The sequence below is a fragment of the Papaver somniferum genome, chromosome 1, assembly GCF_003573695.1.
Source record: "Papaver somniferum cultivar HN1 chromosome 1, ASM357369v1, whole genome shotgun sequence".
Taxonomy (NCBI): Eukaryota; Viridiplantae; Streptophyta; class Magnoliopsida; order Ranunculales; family Papaveraceae; genus Papaver; species Papaver somniferum.
The window spans coordinates 203,462,166-203,479,035 of NC_039358.1; the positions used below are offsets into that span (position 1 = coordinate 203,462,166).

General features: G+C 36.2%; 1 protein-coding gene across 1 annotated transcript; it reads left to right on the forward strand.

The window, feature by feature from the left end:
- The first annotated feature begins 12,913 nt into the window (after nt 1-12,913).
- LOC113335528 lies at nt 12,914-15,505 on the forward strand. Its single transcript, XM_026581563.1, has 7 exons — nt 12,914-13,212; nt 13,310-13,420; nt 13,543-14,058; nt 14,164-14,316; nt 14,427-14,645; nt 14,818-15,269; nt 15,366-15,505. Exons 1-7 carry the CDS (start codon nt 13,023-13,025, stop codon nt 15,480-15,482), a joined length of 1,758 nt encoding a protein of 585 aa, XP_026437348.1. The 5' UTR covers nt 12,914-13,022; the 3' UTR covers nt 15,483-15,505.
- The last annotated feature ends 1,365 nt before the right edge of the window (nt 15,506-16,870 follow it).

Sequence of the window (16,870 nt, forward strand, 5' to 3'; positions counted from 1 at the left end):
TATTTCACTGATTTCCCCTCTATCCATCTCTGAAACCCTAGGTGGGAAATTGGTAAAATAGGTGAGTCTATAGAAGTGATTGAAGACATGAGAGGGATCAGGAAGAACAGAGAAAGAATGGGTCGACGCTATAGGTAAGGATTATCCCATCCAATCAAGTAAAAATTGTAACCCTAGTTTACTGTTTCAATTTGGGGATTTGTAAGAACCCTAATTTTGTATCTTGGGTATAAATAGATGGGTGTGTTGTGTTGTAGAGGATATGCTGGACTAGCCAGTGTCAAAATTGGGAGAATTGGACTAGCCAGTTCCCCAACTGTGTAGTTTTTTTTTTTATGTTCAGTTCTTTGTTTCACTTTCAATTCCAAGTTCAATTACTGCCTAATTCAATGTATTGTTATCTTCAAATGTTATATATGTTCTAAATCCACCACTAGGGTGAGAAGACCCTTAAGCCATGTTGGTTAGCCTTTAGGTTTATTCTTGTACAACTCAAAATAGTCTAGGCTAGCTAAATTCCTAAAAGCCTCACTGACTTGTGATTAGTGGTACTGTAAGAAGACCACTAATGCTAGGGGTCAGTGGTAGCTCTAAGGGATTAACCAGCCATATTAGTTAGAGACCTAGAAACCTAAATGACCTGTGATTGTTTATGCTTTAATCAGATAGGCAATGCTAGGGGTTAATCTAAGGATTTTAGGTTAGATAACTTGCCACATGAATTTCCCTGGCCAAGAGACTAGCTTGAACCAGACCCTCTTGTCCATTAGGGACAAGGATTTAACCTAGGTGAACTAGCTAGGTGAAAGGGAAATCTTAACCCTAGAATCACACCTTCATTCCCACTGTCACTTAGTCTAGGAAATTAGTTAGGAAATTTAGGAAAACAACAATAGCTCCCTCCAAGTCCCTGTGGACAAACCCCTGCTTATTCACTATCTACTTTAGATCCTGTGCACTTGCAGGTTTAAGATAAACATAGTTTTAGGTATCTTTCCTTAGCTATCAATAAACTTCCATGGGATTATCCGTTCTTTTAATCTTGTTAATTCTTCCTCTAGCTTGGGATTGTGTTTCTTTATATTCTCTTTCGAGTTCCTCCTGATCTGCGCTACCCATTGCTACCAGTTTTTGTTTCATTTCTGTAATTTTCTTTCCTTGATTTACCTGCAATGTACTCGCAACAACATTTGTCATCCTTGGGAGTAAACTTGCATTCCCATTGTTCGCATTAAGCATTGCAACTGGATGAGATTTCATTTGTCTCTGCTTCTCCTCAAATGCAATATACTCTTGTTGAAATTCACGCAACTCCGATATTGTGATGCTGTCTTTTATCTTGAAAATCTGTGTATATAATAAATCTGTAGGAAAAAGAGCATTGACAAAGGCTAGTATAAGAAATCGTTCATCTACTCGTCTTGCCATTTCACTACACATGGTTCTCCAACATGTTGTTAGATGACGCAAACTTTCATTGACCCTTCTGTGAAGTCCAAAGGCCGTCTCAATTCCTGGTCTTGACATATTTTTACTGATATATTGTCCTAAGAAGACGTTCTGTAGATGACGAAATGATCACATTATTACTGATATTCTCTTCTATCTCCTACTTCTTATGAGAAAAAAGTCGTATGCTATATAGACTGGATCATACACATTTGATATTTCGAGCCGAGTATATCTCGCCTATCTATATCTCGAAATCATGTATTGGTAAAGCGTTTCGCTTTGATCAAGTTTATCTTCACCTAGTGACGAAAGTCGTGAAAAGTTTCAATTACTTTGAGAATTGCTCTGACGTGAAACGGTCTGTGAATAACGGCTATATAACGTCCTCTGAGAATGTCTCAATGATTGGAATGAGAGTTTATATTACATAACCATGTATTCCTTAATCGAAGTTTTCGAACTTTGTTGATTCAGATAAACCGGAGGAATTGGCTTTGCCAAGTCCGCGAACCCGGTCCGCAAACTCAGTCCGCGAACTGGCGAAAGTTTTCTTACCGAGAATTTCTGCTGGGATTTTCCAAAAACTCGTTTGCGTGTTAGTCCGCGAACCTAGTCCGCGAACTGGCGGAAGTCTCTTTGCCGAGATTTTCTGCTAAGTTTGGAAAACTCTTATGGTTGTCGTAAGTCCGCGAACTTGTTTGTGAGCTTAAGTGGTTATGATCTAAAGATGTGCTCTCAACATGAAACTTAAATTACTAAGGAATGCTTTATGCAAACTGTGTCTATAAAGTTCATGAGCCGATTCAATCGAATCGAATCATCTTTGTTTCAATTGTGTCTTCTGTAGTTACATAAGATCTCATAGCAATTGAAAAACTCTCTAACTAGTCCATTTGAGTCAATTGAACTAGTTATGGTGAATAAGAACAAGGTTAATATGAAATGCTCATATGGTTAACCTTTTGGGTTACTATGTTGAACCAACATACACGTACACGTTTGGGCATGGTTTTCACAAACCCAGTAAACGTCTACCCAAGTGTGTGTGACAAGCTAAGTTTTCGATCTAACGGTTGAGAAATATTAGCTTGAATCTAAATCAGGTTTTCATCTAACTGTGAATATGGATTGCTTTGTAACTAAGGAAAAATCCTGATTTGAAGGATATATAAAGGAGACATCTAGCATTGTGTAAAACTAATCCCAACACGTCTGTGTGATACTAGTGCGCTCGCTAGAGTCAATTCTCCTTAACCTTTGGTGTCCTTCTCTAAAACCAGGTTAACGACTTAAAGACTTCATTGGGATTGTGAAGCCAGACCGATACTACTTTTATCATAGTTGTGTGATCTGATCTTGCATCTTCTATCATACAAGTATAATATATTGATTGTCTTGAGATCGTGAGAGTTCTATGATAGGCAAGATAAAGAAGTCACAAATATCTTCGTCTCACTGTTTATGATTCCTCGACAAACCGCCTATGTAGTCAGGAAGGATTGTAGAGAGGTGATTGATTAATCTAGGTTGTTCTTCGGGAATATAAGACCGTATTATCAATTGGTTCATGTTCACCTTGATTTTCATATATTAAGACGGAAAAAAACCTAGGGTTTTTCTGTTGGAGACAAATTTATCCTTTGACAGTCTTTTCTGTGTGAGACAGATTTGTTTATTATTAAGTCTGCGATTTTGGGTTGCAGCAACTCTTGGTTGTGGGTGAGATCAGCTAAGGGAATCAAGTGCGCAGTACCTGCTGGGATCAGAGGCGTATGAGTAAAATTGTACCTTGGATCGGTGGGAGACTGATTGGGGTTCAACTATAGTCCAGTCCGAAGTTAGCTTGGAGTAGGTTAGTGTCTGTAGCGGCTTAATACAGTACGTATTCAATCTGGACTAGGTCCCGGGGATTTTCTGCATTTGCGGATTCCTAGTTAACAAAACTTATGGTGTCTATGTTATTTCTTTTCCGTATTATATTTTTTATATAATTTAAATAATACATGTTGTGCGTTCGTGATCATCAATTGGAAATCCGACCTTTGGTTGTTGATTGATATTGATTAATCCTTGGACATTGGTATTTGGTACCGTCCAAGTTATTCTTTATATTTTATAAAGACTCGCTATTGTTTTTAGCTTGAGTAAAAATCAAATCAAGAGAGAGATATTAACTCCTTGAGATACTTTTATCTAGATTGAGTATGATTGTCTAGTTGATTCTCTAGCAAAGTATTTCGGAGTTAGTCCATACAGATTGCTAAGCGAAATATTGGGTGTTGTTGTTAGACCCCCGCTTTTTCAACAACAACAACAACAACATCAGTTCCTTCATCATCTACAAAACCTCATCACTTAATTTCCTCAATCAATTCTCACCTTAATCTCATAAATCTCGCACCGGCGAGAATAGGAAGAAAAGAAGAAGAAAGCGAAAGGAAAAGATGAAAGAAGAAGAAAAGTAAAGAAAAGAAAGAAGAAGAATGAAGATAAAGAGAAGCAAGAGTTATCTTCTAGATCTAGGGATAAGGCCTACCAAAAACCTCTGGGTCACCAAACAGTTTGGGACCTGGTCCATCAACGAAATGACCATTTTATCCTATATAAACAAATTCATAAATCTTCTTCGTCCGGTATCCGATTGACACGTTCGAGTATTCCATTACGCATAACTTTTCAAGATATATCTAACGATACTAGTTTCATATCTAAATCGTTTCTAGATTAATTTCTATTAATTAACGTTCATGTTAAACTAATCCAGTCCTTATCGGCTAATACATCTCTTGATTATCGCTAGATCGACTCTTGACCGGTCTAATAGCATTGACGAGGTTGAGGGTCCTTACATTCTCCCCACCTTGTATATTTTCGTCCTCAAAAATAAAACCATCCTTCTGGTCTTCAAAACTCCCAACCTTATAGAATAATCCCGTCTCTTCTCTAAGCGCAAATAACATAAAACAAAGCACAAACCTATATGGCCTTCTACTACTAAAATTTGTGGCTCTAGGTTCAACTATACTGGTTTAACTTCTATCTAAGAGGAAAGTCAAAGTTTCTTACATGAAGATCTATAACAGAAACTATGACTTTTAGATTTAAATTCTCTATATTAATTTTTATTTCAATAACTTACTGGTTCTAAGTACATTAGAAGAGACTATATTATAAAGTTTCTGTACGACATTCAGGATCTATCAAATATGTTAATCTTACTATTTTTCTAGTATTGGGATTGTCTACCTGATCATTATTTTTAGACTAATTATTATTTAATCTCTGTCAACTATCAGATTATAATACAACTGGCTTATCCTACAAATTTATATTCCAATAAATAAGTATGTCTAAATTCTTGCCTAATATTTGTGGTCTAATATTTAGTAAAATGTAGTTTCATATTTGTTATATATTTATCCATCTAATTCATCCAAATTGATTTCACTTCAATTTATAATATTTGACATTTTAATTTTACTGTTATACAATATATAAGTTTTCTACATATTATCTATTTTAGATTTGCTATTAGCTTAATTACTGAAAAGTTATTATCAGCTGTTACCATTCTCACTATCATTATTATTATCGTTATTGATTTATTGATACTAAGTCTTAATCTTTAAATATGATTCTACATTTACGCAAAGATTGTTATAATTGATTTTTTTATTCCTATTGAATCTTGTAAAATGTTGGTGTTGGTAACTTAATATGATTTAAATTTGAGTCTGCGTAAAATTTTAATTTGTCTTAATTTATTAATTTTAGATACAATCAAAAATTAATAATCAAAAATTCTAATATGTCTTAATAGTCTTTAGATTTTTCTATTAAGGTAAAGGATCTTATTAATATACAAATTGATTTATTTCGAGTCTATTTTTGTACTAAGCATCAAAATACTATTATTTCTTCATGTGTATCTATTTGAGTTTAATGATTTATCAAATCAGTTATTGAACTAAAGATCATTTAGGTATAAAATTATTGAGAAATATGGTCTTTCTATTTTAACACAGTACCTCCTCACGTTCTTAAGTCTAACCTAGTAAGTGTTACATTAATTATCTGATAGTTACTTTAAATGCAAAAGTGTATTTCTAAGTTTATTTAATTTACAACATCTAACCGCAGATAATTACTAATCATTTTGCGCAGCTACTTGATCCTAATTATTACTTCCCTTAAGATTATTAGTGATCTTATTATCATTTATTATTATTAACATAGATGATCGAACTATTATCTCAACTATTCTTACAATTTAACTTCATTTCTAATTTAATAGATCAATGGTTCTAATTTACGAGAAAAGGTACTCTATTAATTTCTAAATAAAATTTGGGATATATCACATTACTAATAGAAGCATGTCTTCCTAATATGAATGGTAATCCATGCTTGTAGTTGGCATGTCCAGGTTAGCAAGACCCGACGATGGTTTCCTACGAACAAAGACTAAGTATCATTCAATTAGCACTAATTAATCTTTAAGCTTCTATTGAAATTTCTAATCTATAATATAATTGGTTTCAACCTACAATTTTTACTTCATTACATATACAAACAACCAAACAAACAAAGCAATCAATCAATCAAATAAATCTTTTAATTATTGATAGATTTTAGTGATTAAGATTTATCTCACAGCCCAACCCAGTTCTCACTAATCTATTTCACTAACTGGCACTGGCTATCCCTATTATTTCCCATATAAGATCTAATAGTTAGCTTTGATACCAACACTGTAGCGCCCCCTAAGCTAGAAGCTGACTAATCCAAGAGATTAACTAAAAAAGAAAAGCACTAAGAATCTAAATCATTTACTTAAACATTCAATTAAGAAATCTTCTACAAAACTTAACTCAAAAAATATCCCCTCTCTAAAATACACATATATACAAGAACTCCTCTCAAATGATACATATAAAATAGTCATTTGGTTTAGAAAAGAATATACAACATAATAAACATAGCAGAAGTAAACTAACTAACGAACTGGACGTTTGAAGCTTTCGTTGGGCAACTCTGATATGTCTCTGAAACTGAAAGTGGGAAAGGGTGAGCACATCATCCCTAAAAGAGATGCCCAGTAGGAATAACATTTAACTTTCAAGTAACTAAATCAGCTCGAAAACAATAATATTTTCCCAAACAATAGATAGTGTGACCAAGTCACTAAAATAAACAATATGTATATGGAAAAACTCCTTCTTCAAACAATGTATAATATACGTGCTAACCACACTCAATAGCTATTGATATCACCAAGACCATGATGATCCACTCTAAGCATAAATGCTGAATTCATGTAGATATAATTATGTAGGAGCGTATCCTATATACCACAAGTGGAAATTCTCATTTCCCATAGCAATTAATAATGACAAACAAAACATTACAAGTACTTTCCAAATCGTGGAAACATTCACAGAATCAACAGAATTATCATAATGCAATTTAAACAAAGCATGGAATGCACGGACAGACAATGCATGAGTTTGTTAAGCATAAACTTTTGTAAAAGCAACAATAATGGTTACAAAAGAGTCAAATGTATTTCCACCTCTTTTGATGACAAGCCACGCCTACCTCGAGATCCACAATCCACTAGTTCATCCTTTGAATCGATCGTTGTTAATATAGACTAACTGTTAATCACACAAAAACTCTAAGAATCTAGCCAAAATGGCTCAAACAAGAATCATATAATTCTATCGAATGGTTGTAGGCCCATTTATGGTTTTACACCTTTTTATTGTCTATCTTTAGCATAACTACGAGTTTACTAATTCAATTAGATTGGTTCTATAGTCTATAAGTAAGTCTTATGAATATCTACAACCTTTTAGAAGAATCCAAAGATTAATTCAGACCACAATGGTCCAACACATCAAAATAGAAACAAACTATAAGCCCAATCCCAACAAACCATCTCCTTACTAAGATCTTGTCCTTCCGGGTCAACTAATGGTCAAACTAACGGTCGCAGGTCAACTAACAGTCAACGTCCAAGCCAAGTCAAGGTCCTGGTCAAATGGTCAAGTCTGAGTCAAACCGATTCAACTCAAGTTACAAGGTTAACTCGACTCAGTCAGATGGTCTGAGTCAGGTAAGTCAGATAGACTGACAGGGATACTAACAAGCCTAAACTCAAATTACAGACTTCGTTTCAGATCTACTTCATAACCATTCTAATTCTACCAAACTAAAGTTATACATTCATTTTTAAACGAACTTGAATTCCAATAACAAGTGCAAATTAAGTTTACCTGCAATCGCAGCTCTTAAGCAATACCAGATCATCTCAACACATTCGTCTAACTTTCTTTCTAAACCTTCAGTCACATAACACCTCATACAACCTGAGTTCAGTTCAACACAATCACCACTAAAACACATCTATTGACAGATCTTCACAAGCCAAAGTACAAATCAATTACTCTTAAATAAACTTCAAACTTCATTTACAATTACAAGCTAGGTTTACCTGCAAACGCAGTAGCTACAGGATTTCAAGGAGACTATTCAACTGTGATTCTACAATCACCATTCTCACATCATTTCTACTCTCCCAACTTAACACACACCAATACCCAATTGTATCAGCAGTATATCTTACTCATAACTCCGATCTAAGTCCCCACCAGCTCAAATACTCTACCTGTCCCAATATCATGACTGCTAACTCACTCTACGGATTCGTAGACATATTAACCAACCCAACATCACCTCATCTACTTCAGTTCCACTTTCACAATCCCAGCATCTACCAACTCATCTGCAAGACAGAGTAATCTCAACTACACATCCATTCAACCTCCAATACACACAAAAACCTTGCTTTGCCAGCAGTATAATTCATCCATGATTACAAATCATACCACCTGCAACTACATCCAATCATTTCACTTCCTAAGTTCACTACAAATCAACATAATTATTCTCAGTTCTTCCCAGCACATACAACCACTACTTGCACCACTAACTGTAACACAATCATATACAGCCACCACCACATCCATTTCCTTTGACACCTGCACTCAAGACTCCAATAACTGCAACTCCATCTGGCCCTGCACCATTGAATACAACACTAACAGTTCGATTTCTAAAGCCCTGTTACTCCTAACTCACCACCACCTGCAACAGTTCAACTGAGATCATATTCAATTTATTTGCACTTCCAAATCTTTACAACTGCAGCTAAGCAATGACCTTCTTTCACCCATCTCAGTTCAATACCACTAACCATTTCAATCCCAGCTTATTGATAAATTCATAATAACTATAACAACATCATCATCACTCAATCGGTCTCCTAGACATACATCTAATTCTTTCCATCCCATATTCAATAATAATAAAGCTCAAACCATAAAAAATTTCATTCAAAACTCATGGAGAAACTTATAACTCAAAACTGAAATGGAACTAATCTTTATTACAAGAACAACTACCTTAATATGTGTTACTCAGGCAATTGGACTCAATTCCTTCTTCACTTGACTCGGTTCAGCAATTCACCTGAATACTAGCAACAACTCCTCAAATCAGTTCATCCAACACCAAAATATTCCATCATCACCACCAGTTCTCAACTAAACTGTAATTTAATTCTCAAAACATAAATTAAACTCTTCAGGTCTCTTAAACTCGTCCTTAATTCAATCCCCTAAACCAATAACTTCATCTTCTACAAATTATTAACACTAATCTTCAAAACAACTTCAATTTACCAATTCTCGAACCCTGACTAATAATTTCAAGCAATCATTTATCCGTAGCCAAATTCATGATAAACCCATCTCCAATCTTTCTCTCAAACCTTCAATTTCATCCTCAACATCTTCTCAGAAAAATTCTTTATGAAGCCCTAACTTCACATACAGAAAACATCAATTTCTTTTTCTCCTTGGGCTTAACCGACAACAACATCAGTTCCTTCATCATCTACACAACCTCATCACTTAATTTCCTCAATCAATTATCACCTTAGTCTCATAAATCTCTCACCGGCGAGAACAGGAAGAAAAGAAGAAAACGAAAGAAAAAGATGAAAGAACAAAAAAAAAAAGAATGAAGATAAAGAGAAACAAGAGTTATCTTCTAGATCTGGGCCGCGGATAAGGACGACCAAAAACCTCTGGGTCACCAAACAACTTGGGCTGCACTAAGTCCAACAACGAAATGACCATTTTATCTCTGTAACAAATTGATAAATCTTCTTCCTCCGGTATCCGATTGACACGTTCGATTATTCCATTCCACATAACTTTGCGAGATCTATCTAATTATACTAGTTTCATATCTAAATAGTTGTTAGATTAATTTCTATTAATTAACGTTCGTGTCAAACTAATCGAGTCCTTATCGGCTAATACGTCTCTTGATTATCGCTAGATCGACTCTTGACCGGTCTAATACCGTTGACGAGATTGAGGGTCCTTACATTTGATCTCTCTTCCGGACACCATAACCAGTATCCTTTCACATCTTTGCATACGCAAGAAATATACACTTCTTTTCTCTAGGCTCTAGCTTCCCCTCATTCGCCTGAGCATAGGCTGGACATCCAAAAATCTTTAAATATTCATAGTTAGCATGTGAACCTGTCCAAACTTCATTTGGAGTCTTACACTCAATGGAAGTCGATGGAGACCTGTTCACTAAATAAGATGATGTGTTTGCTGCTTTCACCCAAAACTGCTTTGGTAACCCGACATTGGAGAGCATGCACCTTGTCTTCTTCATTATGGTTTTGTTCATCCTTTCTGCAACACCATTTTTCTGTGGTGTTTTCCTGACTGTGCGGTGTCTCACAATCCCTTGCTCCTTGCATAACTCATTGAACTCACTCCCACAAAGTTCCAAACTATTGTCTGTCCTCAAGCACTTTATCTTCCTATCAGTTTGCTTCTCAACAATAGTCTTCCATTGCTTGAACTTGACAAAAGTTTCATCTTTGTGCTTAAGTATGTATACTCATACTTTCCTTGAGAAATCATCAATGAATTTCAACATATATCTACCACCACCATATGACTCAACCCGAGAAGGACCCCAAAGATCAGAATGAATGTAATCCAAAGTACCATTGGTGTTATGAATAGATGTACTAAACTTAACTCTACATTGTTTCCCAAAGACACAATGTTCACGGAAAACATGCTTACCTGTTTTATAACCGCAAAGCAATCCCTTCTTGCTCAAAACATCCAACCCTCTTTCACTCATATGCCCTAACCGCAGATGCCACAACTTGGTAGTATCATCCTCAGAACTTGAAGAACATACAGCTGCATCACCTGTCACAGTACTACCTTGCAGCGTATAAAGACCATTAATTCTCTCGCCCTTCATAATTATAATCCTTCCCTTGAGACACGAATAACTCCACCTTCACCTTGATACTTGGCGCCATTTGAATCAAGTGTACCCAAAGAAATCATATTTCTTCTCAAGTCCGGAACATGCATAACCTTAGTTAAAGTCCTCACCATACCTTCATACATCTTAATTTGAATTGTACCTTTACCCACCACTTTAAAAGTGACATTATTTCCCATAAGAACTTTACCACCTTCTCTATCTTGATAAATAGTAAACCAATCCCTATGAGGACACAGGTGAAAAGTACACCCCGAATCAAGAATCCACCCATTCTCCGAGCTTTCGGTATAAACCGTGAGTACCGTTCCATCATCACTTTCTACTTCAACATTTGTTGCGGTCCCTTGGTTAGTATTCTTCTCAATATTCTTCCTTTTTGGACAATCCTTCATGAAATGCCCTTGTTCCTTACAAAAATAGCAATAGAATTTACCGGATTTAGATTTAGACCTTGACTTTGATCTTCTCCTATCAAATCCACCTTTTTGGTTTCCTCTTCCTCTTACAAACAACCCATCTCCCATGTTCTTTAACTTCTTAGAGTTCAAAGCCGCTTTAATGTCTTCCATGGAAATTGTGGTTTTTCCATACATAACGGTATCAACAAAATTATCATAAGCTGGTGGTAAGGAACAAAGCAAGCCCAATGCTTGGTCTTCATCTTCAATTTTGACATCAATATTTGCCAAATCCAAGAGAATTTTATTACAATCATCAATATGATCTATAATAGACATTCCTTCATGCATTATAAGAGTATATAATTTCATCTTAAGATATAAACGATTAGTTACAGATTTAGTCATATACCTCTTTTCCAACTTGTTCCATAGCCCGTCCGGTGTCGTTTCCGTCGCAACTTCTCTGAAAACCTCATTGCTCAAACAAAAAAAATTAATCCATGCGCTTTCTCCAATTGTTCGTCCTTTTCCTCATCCTTCAATGTTGCTCATAGACCCGTTTTACCTTTCAAAGTTTTCACCAAACCTTGTTGTACCAAAACAGCCCTCATCTTTAGCTCCATAAATTGAAATCATTCATTCCATCAAATTTCTCAATCTCATACTTTGCCGCCATCGTAGATCGCTTCCACCCGGAGCTATGATACCAATTTGTTATAACAAATTGCTCTTCCAAGCACAATCAATCAAAAACTGAAATAGAAATGAAATCAAAGTAAAATCAAGCACGCACAATACAAGGATTTATAGTGGTTCGATCAGATGATCTACATCCACTTGCAAAGACAACGAAATGGTTCCACTATGATTAATCAAGTTTACAAGGTATTTCCCTTAATCCCTTCTCAAGAACCCTACCCCTTTTGGTGCCTCTCTTTCTCTCTCTATTACATGAGTTTCTCTCTTACCAATAAAAGAAAATAAGTTTTCCTTTTCTTATCATCATGCCCTAGTTTAGGTGCAACAAAAGTTTATCACTTGGGCTTTAAAGGAATAAGGCCCATACAAGACTAACACTTGTATTCAACGTATAAAATACAACAGATAAGGTAGGTATATTATTTACCCGAAGTGGAGAGCCATCACAAGTAACAGAAAACGGACGGAAATAGGAGAGAGACTGAAATGAGCTTTTTCTATATATAGTTTCAATAAGTTCAATTGATCCAGCAATTTCTTTGGATACAGCCCCCACCATCCCAATTATTTTGGTTATTAGATTTTGGATTCCCTATTTTCAATAATGTAGCAGATAAAAAACTTTCCCCTGATGGTGTGACATTTTTCCAATTTTCCAATTAGATTATCATGTATAGTATTTTTTGAGCTAAGGTTGTTCGATTGTCTAGTACAGTGCTAAAACTCATTCCCTAGGGGTATCGACTCTTACCTTGAAATTAAGGTTTGGTCACCAGTAAGGCTGCACCAGCTAGTTGGGTCTGCTCAGGGAAATTGAGTCCAGTTCTGTTGTAATAGAAAAAAGAAATAGAAATAAATATAAATTTTAATTAGCTGGGTATGATTAGATAGTTGTTGATCTCAATTATGTTGTAACAGCTAAATCAATTTCTTTTTAAACCAATTGTTGGTGTGAACTTGCTCCTTCAAAGTAAACGCAATTGAAGTTTAGTAATATCTCCATATTAGGCACCCCTGATTTCAACTGATTTTTGTAAAGAAAATAAAAGTTCTTGGCACCAGGTAATTAATATGTCTGGTGCTTGGGAATCCGGAGAAAGTAATCATGGTCATCATCAATGTCACCAAGAAATGATATCTAAACTTGTTAAATCTCAAGAAGAGATGTTTGAAAAGCTTGTTAAATCACAAGAAGACATGTTTCGTAAGCTTTGCAAAGTACTCAAACATGATAACGATGATGAAGATGAAATTGGTGAAGGTACTGGGATCATTGTATATTGTTGTTTTGTATATCATATAATTGCTTCGGTTTTTGCTTTATGTGATCTGATCACTTTGTTATGTACATAAAGCAGCTGCAGATGAAGGTTCCGGGTTAATGGAAATGGAAGAGATCACAGACGAGGTATCTCATCATGATGAACAAGAGGAAGAACAAGTTCGTGATATCCAAAACATTGAAATAGGTGCGCTCACTAGACGAATTTTATTTTGATCCTGATATTAGCTACATAAGATTAATTTTCATTGATGTTGTTATTTAATTATTAAATGTTTTGTTGTTCCTATATTATGTTTAATTATGAAGAGGATGGTCCGGATATGAGCACCACCGGAATCGTCTTGGATGGTTACGAGCTTCTATACAAGGCAGCAAAATCTGGTGACTGGAATGATGCTAGAATTTTTTTTGAAAGGAATCCAGAAGAGATGCCGATAATCACTATGGATGAATGGAAAACGGCATTGCGTATAGCTGTACTTAATAATCAGCTGCTATCTTTAGAGGAGATTGTGAGACTTATGCCACCAGAAGCACTCCATTATGAAACAAGAATGAGGGCGTCCACAGCACTTCATGATGCTGCCATGTATGGATATAGTGAAGCTGCTAAAGTATTGGTCAACAAGAACCCTGAATTGACACAAATTCGCGATGATAAAGGAAGGGTACCCCTCCAACTAGCTGTTCAGGCGTTTACAATTGGGCAAACAGAGACGGTTAAGTATCTTTACTCTGTAACTAGACATGTGAAGCCAAGTCCATTTTCAGGTCATGATGGTGCTAGGTTATTATGCGGTGCAATCGATGCGAATTTTTATGGTAAGCTATAATATCAAGCATTCAATGAAACTAAACTTAAAATAGATTTGAATGGATAGATCTGATTTACTTAAGAACAATTGTTGCAAAATATGTTGTTTGTAGATATAGCACTGTCCCTTGTCAAAAGGTTTCCCAAGTTGGTTACAGAGAAGTCACGGGAGCATGGTATATGCGGATTAGAGTCAATAACTCAGAGGCCATTTGCATTTCTCAGTGGTGCAAAGCTGACATGGTGGCAACAAAAAATATATTCATGTTAGTTTCAACCATGACTTTAAATTTGTGAAGAACACAAACAATATCTTGTTTTCTCCTTCCATTAATAATTTATCAAATATCAAATGCTAATGTAATATGTGGCGCAGTAACTCGTGTGGTCATAGATTCTGCATCTAACCGTGGCGCCGAAGCAGACAACCAAGCCTCTTCCATATGGTTAGCAGACGCCCAAAGAGATGTAGAAAATCCTTTGGAGATAGAAGGCACCAAAGTTGTTGGAAATAATCCTTCGAGGAGCTCAAGCGTCAACTCCATTATGCTTTCCATGTTTGCTTCAGCCTATTGCATGCCCAACATAACACAAGGTTCATTTACTAAAAATATATGAATTGGAGCTTAATTTTTATTTACTTAGATCTGTATTTTGAGTACTTCTGCAAACAAGACAGCCGCATGTTAGTCTAGTTAATGCTACTTAAAGAAGATCTTTAGCTAGGATATGACTTTATAATGGCTTTCATTTGATTGCTATTCCAGTGATTCTTATCAAGCAGTACATATACAAACAGAAGTTTATGCATAAACAAGCCCTTGCATTGGTCAGTGAAATGTTTGGGCAAATTGACAAAGCAGTGACGGACAAGTCTCAGATTGTAGAGTATTTCAGTCAGAATTCGAACATCATAAAGACAGCAATAAAGCATGGAACTAAAGAGGTAGTAGTGGATTGTCTTAAAAAGTTTCCTTTCCTTATTTGGCATGAATTAGGGGGACAGACAATGATACAAATGGCTATTGCCGAGCGAAATGAAAAGATTTTCGATGTCATATGTGAAACGAGTGGCAAAGATAAGATTGATTTGATTTCCAGAAAAGATAAAAAAGGCTTCACTCTCTTGCACCATGTTGCCAAGATTGCACCTCCTGTTCAACTCAATTCTGTATGTGGTACAGCTCTTCAGGTGCAACGAGAGTTGCAGTGGTTTAAGGTAAGGTGTTATAAACTCATGACATCCTAAACGATTAACTGACCCAATCTCTTCTTTTCGATCATTGCATCACTGACCTTCCTATATATTATTCAGGGTGTTGAAAGTATTATACCAGAGGATGATAAGGTCCGACGAAATAGAAAAGGATATACAGCTCAATTTATATTTACACAGCAACACGAGGATTTGGTGGAGAAAGGAGGGGATTAATTGGAGCACAGCTTTGAATGGGTTCTCGATCGATAATGAGAAACACCAAAAAGAATTCTTTTTATTCATGTACATTAGGGTTACAGGCTACATTATAGGAAAGAATCTCCTAAGGTTAATGACAGAATATATGCAAATATACTCGAGAATACAGTGTGCACATCATGTGCACATACGTAAAACAGCGTGTGCACATAATCAGACAGTTGTCCTAACATTCCCCCTCGTTCCATGCGGGTGTTGGCAAACAGTAAGCAAGGAACGCAAAGATAGAAAGCGATCTTTAGGCAGAGCCTTAGTGAATATATCAGCAAGCTGGTTCGTCGAGGAAACAAAGCGAACGATAAGTTGTCCCTTCTGAACACGTTCTCGAACAAAATGGTAGTCTATCTCAATATGTTTGGTTCTGCCATGAAAAATAGGGTTCATAGTTAAGTAGTTTGCACCTAAGTTGTCACACCACAGAACCGGAGGAGTACGAATGGGAGTCTTTAATTCTTGAAGAAGAGACTCAACCCACATGAGTTCAGCTGTAGCAGTTGCCAGTCCACGGTATTCAGATTCCGTGCTGGATTTAGACACTGTCTTCTGTTTTCGTGAACTCCAGGAGATGATGTTAGGGCCAAGGAAAACACAGTAGCCACTTGTAGAGCGACGATCCGTAGGATCACCTGCCCAGTCCGCATCAGTGTAAGCTGAGAAGGTGAGTTGCAGAGAAGAACCTCGTCGAAGAAATATACCATGAGTAGACGTATCCTGTAGGTATCGAAGAATTCTTTTCACAAGAAGGAGATGTGCAGTCGTAGGGGCGTGCATAAATTGACATACTTTGTTTACGGCAAAAGCAATCTCAGGCCGTGTAAGGAGTAAATATTGCATACCACCAACAAGACTACGGTAATATGTCGGATCAGTGAGAGGAGAGCCATCAGTTGGATGTAGATTAGTAGAGGTACTGAGAGGAGTTACAACAGGCTTAGCACCATGCATATTTGCACGTTGAAGAAGGTCCTCAATGTAACGCCTTTGAGAGAGAAATAAGCCTGTGGAGGTCCAGGTAGCTTCTACCCCAAGAAAGAAAGACAGCTGACCAAAATCCTTTAGAGCAAATTCCTGATGAAGCTGTGATTTGAGTTTCTCTAAACAAGATATATTCGAACCTGTAAGAATAATATCATCGACGTAGACTAGGAGAAAAGTAGTTTCCCCAGAAGAGTGTCGGATAAACAAAGATGTATCAGCTTTAGAGATTACAAACCCTAATTTCTGCAAAAACAAGCTGAAACGATGGTACCACGCCCTCGGAGCTTGTTTTAAGCCATAAATAGATCGATGTAGCTTGCATACATGTTTTGGAAAAAGAGGGTCAGTATATCCTGGTGGCTGCT